The sequence below is a fragment of the Poeciliopsis prolifica genome, unplaced genomic scaffold, assembly GCF_027474105.1.
Source record: "Poeciliopsis prolifica strain line A6 unplaced genomic scaffold, Auburn_PproV2 SCAFFOLD006, whole genome shotgun sequence".
In the NCBI taxonomy this organism is placed as follows: Eukaryota; Metazoa; Chordata; class Actinopteri; order Cyprinodontiformes; family Poeciliidae; genus Poeciliopsis; species Poeciliopsis prolifica.
In genome coordinates, this window is record NW_026562381.1 from 12,968,097 (window position 1) to 12,982,718 (window position 14,622).

The following is a 14,622-nucleotide window of genomic DNA, read 5'->3' on the forward strand; positions in this document are numbered from 1 at the left end:
CTGTGGGTATTCATATTGACTTGAGTGTATGATGTTTTAATGAGGCAGCCTTGTGAATGATTTGTTGCAATCGTGTTCGCTTAGAAGACTAATTTGTTTTTTTTTTCCTTTGTTTTTCTGTGTTTCCAGTGGATGGATTCTTTGTTGACTCTGAAGCAGATTTGAGGTTTTCCAAACAGACCAGGATGTCAAAGATCTCCAAGGCGGCGAAGGTGGTGAAGAAAGTGGACACAGGCAATGTAATCCGGGCCATCGTGAGGTCAGGACAGGCGGCTCCCGGCCCCCCGCTGGGCCCCATCCTGGGACAGGTAGATTAACTACCATTTCACTTCTTGTTCTCTCAATTTGCTCTGAGTGATCTTTAATATCAACCTAATTGCGGGAGCCTTGCTTCGTTTTATTAGCCCACCTTTCTCACACAGCTTCCATTAGCCGTCAGACAACCTGATCCTTTCCTATTTTCACTTTGCCAATCACTTTGCCTTCCCTCTTCCCCCGCCGCTGACCTCGCGCTACACCTCCACCTCCTCCCACAGCTCTGTTTAGACTTCTTATTCTAGTCGCACATCTCCATTGTGCAGGTGTGAGCCACACACTTCCCTCAGCGTGCAACGTTTTTATCAGTTTCCAGGCTAAAGACACTAACGCCTCCATCAGCAGCAGCTGTCCATAAACATTAGCTTCACTCTTTACAGGCCTGTAGATGAAATGGGACTGAATGTTTGAAGGCTTCAGCTTAAAATCTTCTGTTCTCCTTTCCGCTTCAGTTGCTCCGCTGAGGCAGCCGAGGTTGTATGGGTTTCTTTTTTTTTATTTGTTTCTCAGGAATGCACCACTGCAACTTTTTCTCCACTGATACCTATTGTAACCAGAAAAATGTATCTGCTGCCTGCAACAGTGAAAAGAAAAGTCAGCACTCCTCAAACAATGAGTGCTACCCGAGTTGTTTTTTTTCCTGAATAAAACAACAATGCTGTGCCTCAGATGCTCAGTGCAAACAGAGCTCCGCCATGTTTGGTCAGCTGGTTTTACCGATGTATGCGTTGTACAGTGACTGCTGGAAAAGACAAATGTGTTTTTATCATTGTTAACTTACCATTCGGAAACTATTTGCAAGAGGTTCCACTTCTGCTTTTCAAAGATGTTTGATCTTATATTTGCGCATCTGTTTGCAGCCGAAGTCAGTCGTCGAGGCCTGGAATGCGTTCATGTTTTAGCTCCTTCCGTGGTTCATTTATCTGCTCTCTGCAGAACTTCGACATGCTGAGATGGTAGTTGGACCTTTTGAATCAGCTGTGTTGGAGCAGAGACACTGATGCATTCATACCACCTAATCTGTCTGATCTGCCTTAATCCAACTCTGGTCTGTTTGTCTAGAAGGTTTGGTTCGTTTGCGCAGTATGAATACACAGTAAAACGCTGATCTGGACCTAAAAAAACAAACTCTGGTCCAGTTAGATCTTGGTTTAGTTGAAGTGAACTCTGGCCCACACATATGTGAATGCCAAGTGGACCTGAAACCGCTCTGAAAGCAGGGCATTCTGGGTAAATACAACCAAAACAAACACAAGTCGATAGACAGTTGGAGAAATGAGTTTTTCTACCAAAGATAAAAGAAGAATCCTGCAACTGCTATAATCTGACACTACTTAGAGTTTTTTGTTTACATTTTGTGAAGAAGGAGGTTGTTCACGTGTTCTTCTGTGATCTTTGTGTCGCTTCCTTCAGTGGTTCTTGATGCAGCGCCACCACAGGCGAGGAGGGAAACAGCTTTCTCAAAGTTGGTGAAAGTGAAAGAAACCAGGAAAAACCAGAGTAATCGAACAGCTGGAGTTTGTTTAGTGTTAATCAGTGCTCTAAAATTTGGCAGGTGTGTCCTGACTGGCTCCTTCTCGCTGTGAGTTTGCATGTGGTAAAAATCTTCGAGTCTGGTTAATTGGGTAAAAAACTTCTATTTTTGCATCCCAAACAATTGTGTGAAGACCTTTTTCATCCAGTGATCTTGCTTCAAAGTCCTTCTTGTAAAGCTTTTATTTTATTTCTCAACATAAAGGAGCAATCTGCCCCTGCTTTTACGGCCATTGAGCTATTAAAGGTTGATCGTCCCTTTCCAGATTGAATGAAAGCAGCTGCTCGGCTCGTTTCTGTACATACAAACGATCCAGTTAACCTCTTTTAATGGACAGTACTCATCAGCCCTGAACGCTGTTGCACACTCTGAAACCAGATCAATTCTCACACTTAATCCATCTGAGTGACTTAATAGCAGCGCTCAAGACAGCAGGACGGGAAAATGAACAAAGCTGGCAGAACAGAGAAGATGTGAGGAAGGAGATAAGAGTTAAAATTATCACACACTTCCTTCAAAGCCGGCTTCTCGTTTCTTACAAGATACTAAAATTCAGCTAAAGCAGCCAAAGAAAAAATGCTGTTTTTTACTTCGCCTAATCAGAAAAACGTCTTAAACTGCACAGCCAGACACAACTGATTAAACCACTTGCCAAGAACAGACAATTAAGGCCTCAAATTATAAGACAATGAGCATCTGTTCTGAGACGCTGGTGTTATTTCTGTCTGAAGGACGTCTGAGTTCGTTTGAACCAAACACAGAAGCTTGAAAGGGAAAAATTAAAAAAATGTTCTGCTTCCACCCATGGATTACATTACAAGCATTGCTAAATTGTGCGTCTATTCTTACATGACGGGACGTTGCAGCAGAAATGAAGGCAATGCAAGCGGGTCATCAGTTTATCCCAGCTGGTTCCAGTGAAATTTTTAAGCAACCTACTGAATAGTTGTTTCAGAAATGGTGGCAAATTGGGAGTTTTTTTTGTAGTTATTATCACAAACAAAGGATTGCATTGTCAAGCAGGTTTTACTTAGAAAGATGCTGCTACTGGTGCTTCACAGGCATTGATATTCAGGGTATTTCAATTATGGGGAAAATGAAATACCCCATTCTGTAAATTCTAGTTTTGTTTCTGTGTGTATTTCTTGTCCTCAGAGCCTTACAACAGGAGTACTGGGGGACATTTTCCATCTCACTTTAATGGCTTTTATTAATTTAAAGGTACAATAGACTTCGGGTTCAGGCAGCATCGAGGGCAGACTACTACATTTATAAAGACATAAGCATGAGCCAGGGAACCGGAGGAAGGACCAAAGAGCCGACAGCAACCTCAAAGATCATTTATTAGCTGCTGAATATTAAAATAACTTGACCTTTACCTCCTAAACGTATTTAAAACTAACCTCAGGTGTACAAAAAAATCACTTTTTCCATTCTGTGATTGTTTATCTACGAGAAATGAGGTCAAAATTAAAAATGGAGAACTGGGAATTTATCGTATTGTCTTAAGTTTTGATTTATTGTTGCCACAATAAATTCCAGTCAATTGGAGGTTAAAATCATCCAATACTCTCCAAACTGTCAGGATTGTTAGTTTTACTGTTTCACTGTCAATTGATGTAAATATATGATTAAATGCAGTTACTGTGTGAAGTTTAGTAATAAAAATCCTATTTATTTATGTGACGGATGTCCTGAAGAAGCATTTGTGCGATGAATGCGACAAACACCTTCATAGAATTACCTAAAAATAAGTATTAATCATTAATGTCACATTTATTGGTGTCACAGTCCTTCTACAGAATATTGTGATAAAATGAGTTCAGAGTGAACAACTAACTCTTCCTTCCTGCAGCTTTAAGAGGAAAATTGGCAGTCTAATGCAGCGTTTAAAATTAATTAAATCTTTTATCGTGAGAAAGTAAACATGCATGAATTGTTTTGCCAGTTCTTGCCTCAAGTTTCCTTCCGACAACAACCATTAAAGAAAACACAACTCAGAGTCTGAGGAACAGCGAGCGTCATCTCACTCTATTAAGGCGTTGCAGTTTGGGATTTTTCCGTCAGTTATTCATTATAAAGTCACCAAATCATCAAAAAAACACCTTTTTTATTGAAACATGCATGTTCGCTGAAGGAGAGCATGTTTGTTCTTACTTTTGTATTCGTTGTTTTATTCAGATAAATAGGAAAACAAAGCCAGTCTGTTGGTTTTTCTTCCCCTCCATTGTGGTTATTACATAAAAACATTTATTTTCTGAACATCACAGACTTTCATTTTATAGTTATGTCATAAGTTTGAGTAAATAAATCGCCACTGCACTTGGAGGCACTCTGGGGGAAAAATAAAAACTTTGCTTGCAGATGGAGGGAGTTTGTGTGTAGCATTAAAAGCAACATTATTATTTTTTTGTATATCCTGCTTCTTTTGGGTTCAACTAAGCATTGTTACTAATTAACAAACATTTTTAGATAGAAGAATATTTAAAAAAAAGAAGGAATGTTGTTGATAATCATCAGGTCCTGTAACAGGAGTTTTTGCGTCTGTTCAGATGACTCTGGTGGAAATTTAGTCCTCAGATGAGATCCTGCAACTTTTACATGCAACATTGCTGCAACGCACCTGAATCAAACCACTGAATTCCCTCATCGGCAGAAAAACACTATGAAGATCATGTATTTATGCTTCCTTGAACAGGCTAGCATAGGTATGCAAAATGTGTTCATTAAATTTTTTGCCCAAAAATAATTCCTAGAAAATTAGAGTATAGTCTGCTCAATTCTACCTAATTTTAGCTGTTTTAGAGCATCTTGTCACCTCATATCCAAATAAGCAGCTGCTGCCATGCCCCCCTAACTCAATGTTTGCACTCCCATATGACAATGGCTGAAAACAGACGAATTATATAACTGTATATCTTAGAAAAGCAGAAGTGGAACCTCCTGCACAACTAACAAAAATGTAGGAAATGGTTTCTGGATGGTAAGTCAACAGCAAAACACTTGTCAATGTGATTTAACAGCTGAGAGATTTTTTGAAACGTCTCATTCTCCGGACACTAGAAAACATTAACTTATACCTCTGGAAAAAATGAAAAGGCCACTTAAATTATCAGTTTCTCTGATTTTACCTTTTTGCAGGTATGTATGTTTGAGTTAAATGAACATTGTTCTCTTATTCCATGAACTACTGACAACATGTCTCTGAAATTCCAAGCAACAACTTAGTATTGATTTGCAGGAAATGAGAAATGGTCAAAATTATTCTTTCATATTCATTTAGAAACAACAGCACTATTGTTTTAACTCAGGAAGAGTTCAGAAATCAATATTTGGTGGAATAACCAGGAGGTTTTTAGTGGGGCTCCGTGCAGAGGGCTCTTATTTTTATCCAAACTGTATTTCCAACAAACGGCTGGGTGTGTTTTTTTTTAAAGCTCTTGGGTTGTTTTTAGAAGCAGTTGATACCCAAATGAAAACACAAAAATGTGCAAAATATGAATTTTCCAAGGTTTGGGTGTGCCAAGAAAATGAGCCCAACTTCAAATCATGTGCATAAAAATAAATATTTTTGGCACTTTGCTTGTCTGCATTTGAAAAAGTCTGGCAGCAGGACTTAGGTTTCTAAAGTTGCAGCTAAATGAATCTCATTACCTCAGCAACGCTTGACAAAAACCAAATATATGAGAAGAAAATGAAGTTCAGCAATGTACAAATTAAAAACAGGTCAACATTTCGTCATAACAATGTGACAAATTGTCAGTCGTGCAAAGAAGAAAAATCTTGCTTGAGTGCCAAGTTTATTTGCATTTTTCCTCTTTATCTTCACTTTCTGTGGATTAAATGACAAGAGTCTGAAATGTGATGTTTTTGGAAAACATTGGAACATAAATAATTGTTTTCCCTTGACGCTGTGAGAGTGCAGTGATATTTTTAGGGCACCAAATTGCAGTATTTGATTATATTGTTATATTTTTATGAGTGCTGGGATTTTAATGCATTAATTTCTATTAATTTAACTTGTAGATTTGAACAAGTTTAATACAATTTATTACTCTTTTCTCCCTTATTTACATATAGAAGTAAAAAAAAAAACTATTTGTACATTTTGCATTTGAGATGAATCTGTAAATATATTTTACCCAAAACTCCTTAAGTGGCCGAGTTTTAGTTGGTTCATATTCACTAAAAATGGAATTTTCCTGCATTTTAGTAAATAAAATGCTTAGTTTCAATTAAAAATGGAATTAAATTGTTTATTGGTATAGTTCACTATATTTCTAATATTGTAGAAAACAGGAAAGAAATGAGAAATTGGTAGAATGTGTTGATCTTGTTACCTGATTAATTGAATTGATAGAGTAATTGATTATTAAAGTAGTTGTTAGTTACAAGAAGGGGTCAATTATATGATTTTTGATTAAATGTAGTGAATTTGAATGAACTGAAATTAACTCGTTTAAAAATGATAATTTCCAACAACTAATTTATATATTTCATATATTAGAAATGTAACTCTTCTCATTAAAATCTAATTTAACATGAAAAACACAGAGGATTCTTACCGACGTCAGTTGAGCATAGTTTCTTTTGGTCATGTATCTTTTGTAGGATGAGACCAGATATTCTGTTCAGGTCGGTGCTGACTTCATCTTTCCTGTCACCTGGAAACTCATCATTCGTTTTCTTACCTGGGCCCCAAGCGGGCGCTCACTTCAGCTGTCAGGCGTCCTGCAGCGAGCGATTGGAGGACAGAGCCCCCCTGCAGAAGGCGAGAGCGCAATTCATCCTGATTTCCTGCTCGAATCCAGACATCGAAGGCAGCGACTCGCACGCCTGCTGGCTTTTAGGGGTTTTTAAGCAGCAGGTCTCAGAAGGGTTACCAGAAGGGTTACGGCGATAGATGGCGTGTCACAATCTGAGCGGTTCCTATTGTAATGGAATAATTAGTGTAGAAGTGCTGGGTGACTAATGATGAAGCAGGAAGTGAGTATTACCACCTTTCACTCAGATGTGGGGGGAAGTGCGACAGCGTTCCTGCTGAAAACTGAGGCTAAATTCGCCTCCAGACGGCTGGAGGGCCTCAAAAATTAAACTATTTCATAATGAAATTTTGGGATAAATCTCCGTATTAAGCTACTTAGTCAGATTCATGGCAATAGGGCATCAGCAGGAAAAAACCCCCAACTATTTTTAATGTTTTAAAATCAGCTTGATGTTAGATCCTAATTTTATGTACTTACTTAACCCTTTCATGCGTAGCGGCCTCTGCAGTGGACAGCTGTCTAAAAGACATTTTCTTTTGTTTCTCGTGGATTTTGATATTGTAAATAGACACAGACCACTGAAGAAGACACTAGTGCATCAGTTAATACACTGCCAACTACTGGCCATCCACTGGAAGTGCAGCAACATTTTGTCAAATCCAACATGGCTGATTGGTGTGTTTGGGTTCCTTGTCCTTCACTTGCATCTCATTAAGTTGTGAGATTTAAAAGTAGGTACTGGCCCGTGTGTTTCAGTTTTTGTGAAGTTCATTGTTAAGACTTTTTTCTCTCTGAGTTTCTACCAAACGGTCCCAAAAAATACCTGCGTATTCACATTTCAGCTTTCATTAATTTTTCTGCGTAACGTAAAAATTTGCCAATTTTTTTTAAAGCAAATTTAAAATATTGAAATGGAAATGAATCTGAGGGGAAAAAATATCTTGGCATTTAGTGGAACGAGTTTCTATTAACTTCTTGTTTGTTGTTTGGTGATTTAGATATTTTTTCCCAACTTTGATCTACATCTGTTGACCATTTTTATAAAACTTTTCTGTGACCGTCCCTCACTGTTGTGGTAATTTTACATTTACTCCATTATACTTAAAGGTCTACTTGCTCTTTTTTGGCCCATTTTGCTTGGGAATTAGAGACTTCCTATAATATTTCACCTCATATGTTTAAATCAATCAAAATACTCGCCTAGTAATCGTGCAAACAGTGAATATTCCCTGCTGTTTCAGTGTAATAACAAACAAAAGCCCAGGGCTGAGGTTGGTTTTGTCAGAGCCGGTTGTAAAAGTTTTCCAGCCTCGTTCGTTTAGATCCCTGAATGGATTTCTGTCTGCTTGGTGATTGATGTTTGGGAAGCCGGGCTCACAGCAGGACCTTCAACTTGTTACTCCTGGAGAATCACATTCAGACTTTTTGTTCTTCTGATAATCTTTCTCTAGAGACCTTCTGTCTTTTTTAACCTCTTTTTTTTGTGTGTGCTCAGTTGCACAACACCTAAATAGCAGGTTTACTCTGATAAGAAACACTCGACTTATTAGCTAAGATATTGCAAATAAATTTTTGTAAGCAGGATTACAGATGCATAATTTAAGATTTGCATCAAGGAGCTGTGAGTAATTCATCCCCAAACATCCCTGCAGCTTGATTTTATACCTGCTCTTTCTTCTCTTTCTTTCTTCCTGAATTTTGCATAATTCATAAAGAGCGTTGGTACATCATGGCTTTGCAGATGACAGTCTCTCCTCAGCTTTCACTAAGTTATTCAGTGTTAGAAATACAATCTTTTCACATTGCGGCACAGCAAATTTTATACTTACTTTACAGTTTCTGCCTTAAAGCTGCTGGGATACATTTTTTAAATGAGTCGCATGATTATGTGCAATAAAAGTAACTCATCCAACTCTCCTCTGCCTTGATTTTCTGGCTTCTTTCTCTGTTTGTTTGTTTGGTCTTTTCTGCTTTTGGGAATCATGATTATGAACTTTTCGCGGCTAAATAACTGAATTAAATATCAGCTGAATCTTTGAATGAGCATCTCTCTAAATACGCCGTTCTTTCCTGAAATGTGGGTTGTATGCAGTTAAATATTTATGACACGTCAGTGTTGTTTGCGTGTTGTGTCTGGTACATTGCGTCCTCCACAAACACATTTAAACGTTTATAAATTTCATAAATCGTCTTTCTGACAGACAACTTCTCCTCAGTGTCAATACTGAAAAATCTTTGATTAATTATAGCTAACAGCTACAGATAGAACAGTTTTCATTGGTTTAAGCTGAGATTAAAACAAAAAAAATAACATTTGAAGATACAATCAATGCAAAGTTTAAAGCACAGAGTACAATTCAGATCATGTATTCTTTTACATGTTGTAGCTATTTTTAAAAGAATATATAATTTACATAGTTTTCTTTAAAATTGACTAATTCATTTTTTCATCTATCAATATTAAGTTGCACTTTTAATACAGAACAGAATCTTTTCCTTCTTAAATATATTATTGAAGAAAATATATTTTTTGTGTGAGAAAAAATATATTTTATTCACGACAAAAATGTACAAATATCTAAAGAAAATTTTTTTATTTTCTTATTTTGAAAAAAACATGTCCGATTTATTTCCCTTTTCTTTCTGTTGTCTTGCATTTATTCTGCAATATTGAATGAAATGTCACATTTTAACTTCACTAAACCTTTTAAGTCTGAATATTGTAAATAAAAAAACTACAATACGTAAAAATTGTTTTGGATTTTCAGTAATGTTTCTTAAATCTAAAATACACCTAAGTGCTTTTTCTGAGATCAGTTAAATGTTTATATGTTTGCTTTTCTTTCATTTTAAGTTTTATTTAAATGCACTTCGGCTGAAAAGACTCAATGAAACGTTCTTTATATTATTATTATTATTTCTTCTCTCTTTGTTGCTTCTCTGTTTAATTGATTTGGACATTTTCTCAGATTTAAGGCTCAGCTTTAGACACGCAGCAGATCCTCCTGATTTTATTGTGATTGTCACATAAATAATAACTTTTCTTCCATTTGAGATGCTGTGATTTCAGTTGCTGTGGGAACTTTAAAAACTGATTGAAGATAAGCCATCAAAGCTGCTGCTGCTGCTGCTGCTGCTTAATTTTGCATCATGTGAGTCATTTAGCAGCATTTATCGCTGAATATTTTCTTTTCTTTTAAAGTGAAAGCCTTTATTTTGGCGGAGAGCCGACATGTTTTCTCTTGCTGCTCGGCATTAGGCTCTCATGGAGATTCAAACAATTGTGATCATATATTTTAGCATAATCCCCCTCCGTTCTGGTTTAAAACCTTTCGCAGGGAGGCTTCGGCAGAAGTGGGAAGTATTTTCGGATGCAGCTTCCTTTCCAAATGTTTGGAATTTGATCAATTTTATCGCTGTTATTTTTGCGATGTCTTTGAGGAGCAGTGGTTTCTTCCTGAAGCTTTGAGTTTGCAGCACTTACTGCCTATCTGTGTGTTTATGGCTCTTTTCACCTCTGAATGCTTGTTCCTCGCTGTGTCCTCTCAGAATATTCTGTTTGAGTGAAAGACATGTTAAATAATGCATGCAAGACTCCTGTGAAATTATTTTGCATGCGAGTTTTCTCACTTTCCTTGTTATATCTCAGTCTTCAATTTTGGATTGTTAGCGTTTCGATCCAACATCCATCCATCCATCATCTATCACAAGGCGGAGTCACTCAGGACAGACAGAAACTCACACTCATCCCTAACATAACAGGTTCATTTGAACGTCCGCGCTGCATCCAGAAACCCCTCCTGGCTGGTTTTCACACCTTCTTGCTGCAAGGCAACGAAGCTACTGGCTGTGCAGCCCTGCTGCTACAATTATTCAACAAATTGAGTTTTCAGTCAACAACATTTATTATCTTAGGTTTTAATTCAAACAGACATTTTCAATTAGTAACTAGTGAGTTTGGTAGTTTCAAGTAGGAATAAATTGAAATGTTGCTCCTTAAGGTTGTAGCAGGAAGCTAATTTAGCTGGTTAGTTAGTCAGGCTATCTGCTCTGCAGGGCCAGCGAAAGCCTTTTCGGGGCCTGATCAGATTTTAATAAAACCAGATACTTCATCATTCAGAGGCTACGCTATGCATGTAACACACCTACTATTATTAGTATTGGCATTTCAGGACAATTAGTTCTGCTAGACGATAAATTGTCCTAGAAATTATTGCTTTAGACAAAAATGTTGTTTAAAGGCCATTTTCAAGTAATACAGCAGAATTTAAGATTACTTAAAATGCACAGCTCTTCTGATTTACTCTTTATAAGTATATGTTTGAGTAAATTAACATTGCTCTTTCATTCTATAAAAAACTGACATGTAAAATTTCAAGCAAAAATGTAGTTTTAATTTGCAGAAAATGAGAAATGGTCAAAATAAGAACAAATATGCAGAGCTTTCAGACCTTATAATGCAAAGAAAACAAGTTCACATTTATTCAGAAATAATAATAATGTTTTAACTGAGGAAGAGTTCAGGAATCAATATTTGGTGGAATAACCAGGAGGTTTTCAGACGGGTTCACTGCTGTGGTCTATTAATAGTTTTCCAGAGCTGTACAACAGTATTAGTGGCATAATAATACAAGAACACATTCTTGAAGATCAATATACTTAAAATTTTAACAAACATCTGACATTTAACACATTTTAAATATCCAGAACAAATTAACAAACAAAAACAACAGAAAAAAAAATACAACAAAATGAATCATGAAGTTTCTATTGACTTGGTTGATTTTTCCAAACCCTTTGAAAAACCAGTTCCCCTTCTCACCTGTGGTGGCGCTGCACCAAGAACCACGGATGGAAATGACATAAAAACTTCAGAAGAAGACTCTGAGCGGAACATCTTTCCTCGTGAAATGTAAACAAAAATGGAGTGGCGCCAGATTTCAGCGGTTGTAGGAATTCCCTTTCAAACGTTTGTTTTGGTTGTATTTACCCAGAATGCCCTGGACTGTAGTCCTCTTTCTGTAGTCCCAGGTTCGGACCTCCTCAGATGAACTGGACTTTCTCTAGACAAACAGACCAGAGCCTGATTAAAGTGAACCAAACAGGGCTAATATGAATGTAGCCTTAAAATGGAATGGAGAAAATGAGGCTCATTGCCAAAACTGCAAATACAATTAGAAGAGTAAATAAAGGCATCATACAGTTAGGGCCAGAAATATTTGGACAGTGACACAGGTTTTGTTATTTTAGCTGTTGACAAAAATATGTTCAGAAATACAATTTATATATAATATGGGCTGAAAGTGCACACTCCCAGCTGCAATATGAGAGTTTCCACATCCAATCGGAGAAAGGGTTTAGGAATCATAGCTCTGTAATGCAGAGCCTCCTCTTTTTCAAGGGACCAAAAGTAATTGGACAATGGACTCCAAAGGCTGCAAGTAACTCAAAAGGCCTTTCCCTCGTTAACCTGTAATCAAGTAAGTAGTTAAAAGGTCTGGGGTTGTTTCCAGGTGTGTGGTTTTGCATTTGGAAGCTGTTGCTGTGACCAGACAACATGCGGTCAAAGGAGCTCTCAATTGAGGTGAAGCAGAACATCCTGAGGCTGAAAAAAAGGAAAAAATCCATCAGAGAGATGGCCATGCAGTAGAGAGAGACAGTACAAAAGTAAAAAAAAGTCTGGTACATCTGAGGAAAAAGGAATTGACTGGTGAGCTGGGAACTCAAAAAGGCCTGGGCGTCCACTGAAGACAACAGTGGTGGATGATCGCCGCATACTTTCTTTGGTGAAGAAGAACCATTCACAACATCAACTGAGGTCCAGAACACTCTCAGAGAAGTAGGTGTATCTGTCTCTAAGTCAACAATAAAGAGAAGACTCCATGAAAGCAAATACAAAGGGTTCACATGTAGATGCAAACCATTCATCAATTCCAAAAATAGACAGGCCAGAGTTAAATTGCCCAAAAACACCTCAAGAAGCCAGCCCAGTTGGAAAAGTATTCTATGGACAGATGAGACAAAGATCAACCTGTACCAGAATGATGGGAAGAAAAAAGTTGGAGAAGAAAGGGAACGGCACATGATCCAAGGCACACCACATCCTCTGTAAAACATGGTGGAGGCAACGTGATGGCAGGGCATGCATGGCTTTCAATGGCACTGGGTCACTTGTGTTTATTGATGACATAACAGCAGACAAGAGTAGCCGGATGAATTCTGAAGTGTACCGGGATATACTGTCAGCCAGATTCAGCCAAATGCTGCAAAGTTGATCGGACGGCGCTTCACAGTACAGATGGATAATGACCCCAAGCATACAGCCGAAGCTACCCAGGAGTTCATGAGAGCAAAAAGGTGGAATATTCTGCAATGGCCAAGTCAATCACCAGATCTTAACCAATTGAGCATGCATTTCACTTGCTCAAATCCAGACTTCAGACGGAAAGACCCACTAACAAGCAAGACCTGAAGGCTGCGGCTGTAAAGGCCTGGCAAAGCATTAAGAAGGAGGAAACCCAGCGTTTGGTGATGTCCATGGGTTCCAGACTTAAGGCAGTGATTGCCTCAAAGGATTCGCAACAAATATTGAGAAAAAAACTTTTTGTTTGGGTTATGTTTATATGTCCAATTACTTTTGAGCTCCTAAAATGTGGAGTGTTTGTAAACAAATGTGTACAATTCCTACATTTTCTATCAGATATTTTTGTTCAACCCTTTAAATTAAACGTTACAATCTGCACTTGAATTCTGTTGTAGCGGTTTCATTTCAAATCCAATGCGATGGCATGCAGAGCCCAACTCACGAAAATTGTGTTACTGTCCAAATATTTCTGGCCCTAACTGTATGAGCAGAAGGACGTTTTAAAATTAAAACTAAGAAAAAAGGGTGAAACACAATAGGAATAAACTGTTTAAATTTAAAGGCTGCGTGAACCAAGTCGTTTTTGCTCATCTCTGGTTTTCAGGGAGTTTTTGTAACAGTTTAAACTCTTAAAAAATTAGCCTATGGAAAATAAAACAATACACATGATATTTTTTATCAATAGACTTTAAGTGTTAAAGTTCAGTCTCCAGTCCGTTATGGCGCCTTTGCTCCTTGAAGTCTCTGCTTTTTAGCAAAGTGGTGACTTTTACCTCTCATTCCTGAGGAAAACAACACATTTCTGCCTTTTCCTCATTAAACCAGAAGGATTTCTGACCCGTTCATTCATGGATATTTTAGATTCACTCAGTGGACTTTTGTGAAGTTGTTGAATTACTCATAATCTGTGGAAGGGGAATATTTAAAAGCCTTTTCTACCATTTCGTGAATATTTCTGATGTTTAGTTTTGTTTTATTTCCCCGTGTTTATATTTAAAGGTGGAACTGGGTTTATTTCTCACCCGATACCTTTAAATTACTTGTGATTCATCCTTAAGCTGCTTCTTTTCAAGCTTTTTGACCCACTGTCTGCGCAGTCGGAAAGTGTTTCCTATTTTGCTCTCAGTTGTGTTTTCAATAAGTTTAATCTGATCATAAACATTTGACTTACTTATTTGATGAGAGAAGTTGCACCCAGACACAGAAATCTGAGCAGACAGAAACTCTGTAAACACTTCAAAATTCATCTGGTTGTTTCTGTTTTCTGTCGTCAATCAGTGTGACTGATGCGACGCCGTGTTTGTCCGCCGTGTTTTGTCACAGACATTTTATCATGTCTCATGTAATCCAGGCGATCTCCTTACTTTTTTCTTCTTGTTAGTTTAGCGATAATCTGATAATAATTTCCTCCTGATGAGTTTTAGATCCTTAGCATTCGGAGGCGTCATTTCATCAATCAAAGCTTTGCAGCGTTTTGATGAATCTGAGTCGACAGAAATCCTGTAGCAGCTTCAGGATTCATCTGGTCGTTTCTGCTTTCCATCATTAATAAACATGAGGAACAGGAAGCCGTGCAGGACGGCTGCTCCGCTTCACATTGTTCTACAGATTAGAGGTTATGCATCCGATCATGAGTCAGACAT

General features: G+C 37.7%; 1 protein-coding gene across 3 annotated transcripts in view; it reads left to right on the forward strand.

Moving 5' to 3' along the window:
- LOC129360348 (39S ribosomal protein L11, mitochondrial-like) overlaps positions 1–14,622 on the forward strand; it is an 83,158-nt gene that overhangs the window by 34,871 nt on the left and 33,665 nt on the right. For all 3 annotated transcript variants that reach the window (XM_055030520.1, XM_055030519.1, XM_055030518.1), the window contains exon 2: positions 130–308. In XM_055030520.1, coding sequence (XP_054886495.1) covers positions 186–308 — 123 coding nt within the window. In that variant the 5' untranslated portion in view covers positions 130–185. The remainder of the gene's footprint in view (positions 1–129; positions 309–14,622) is intronic.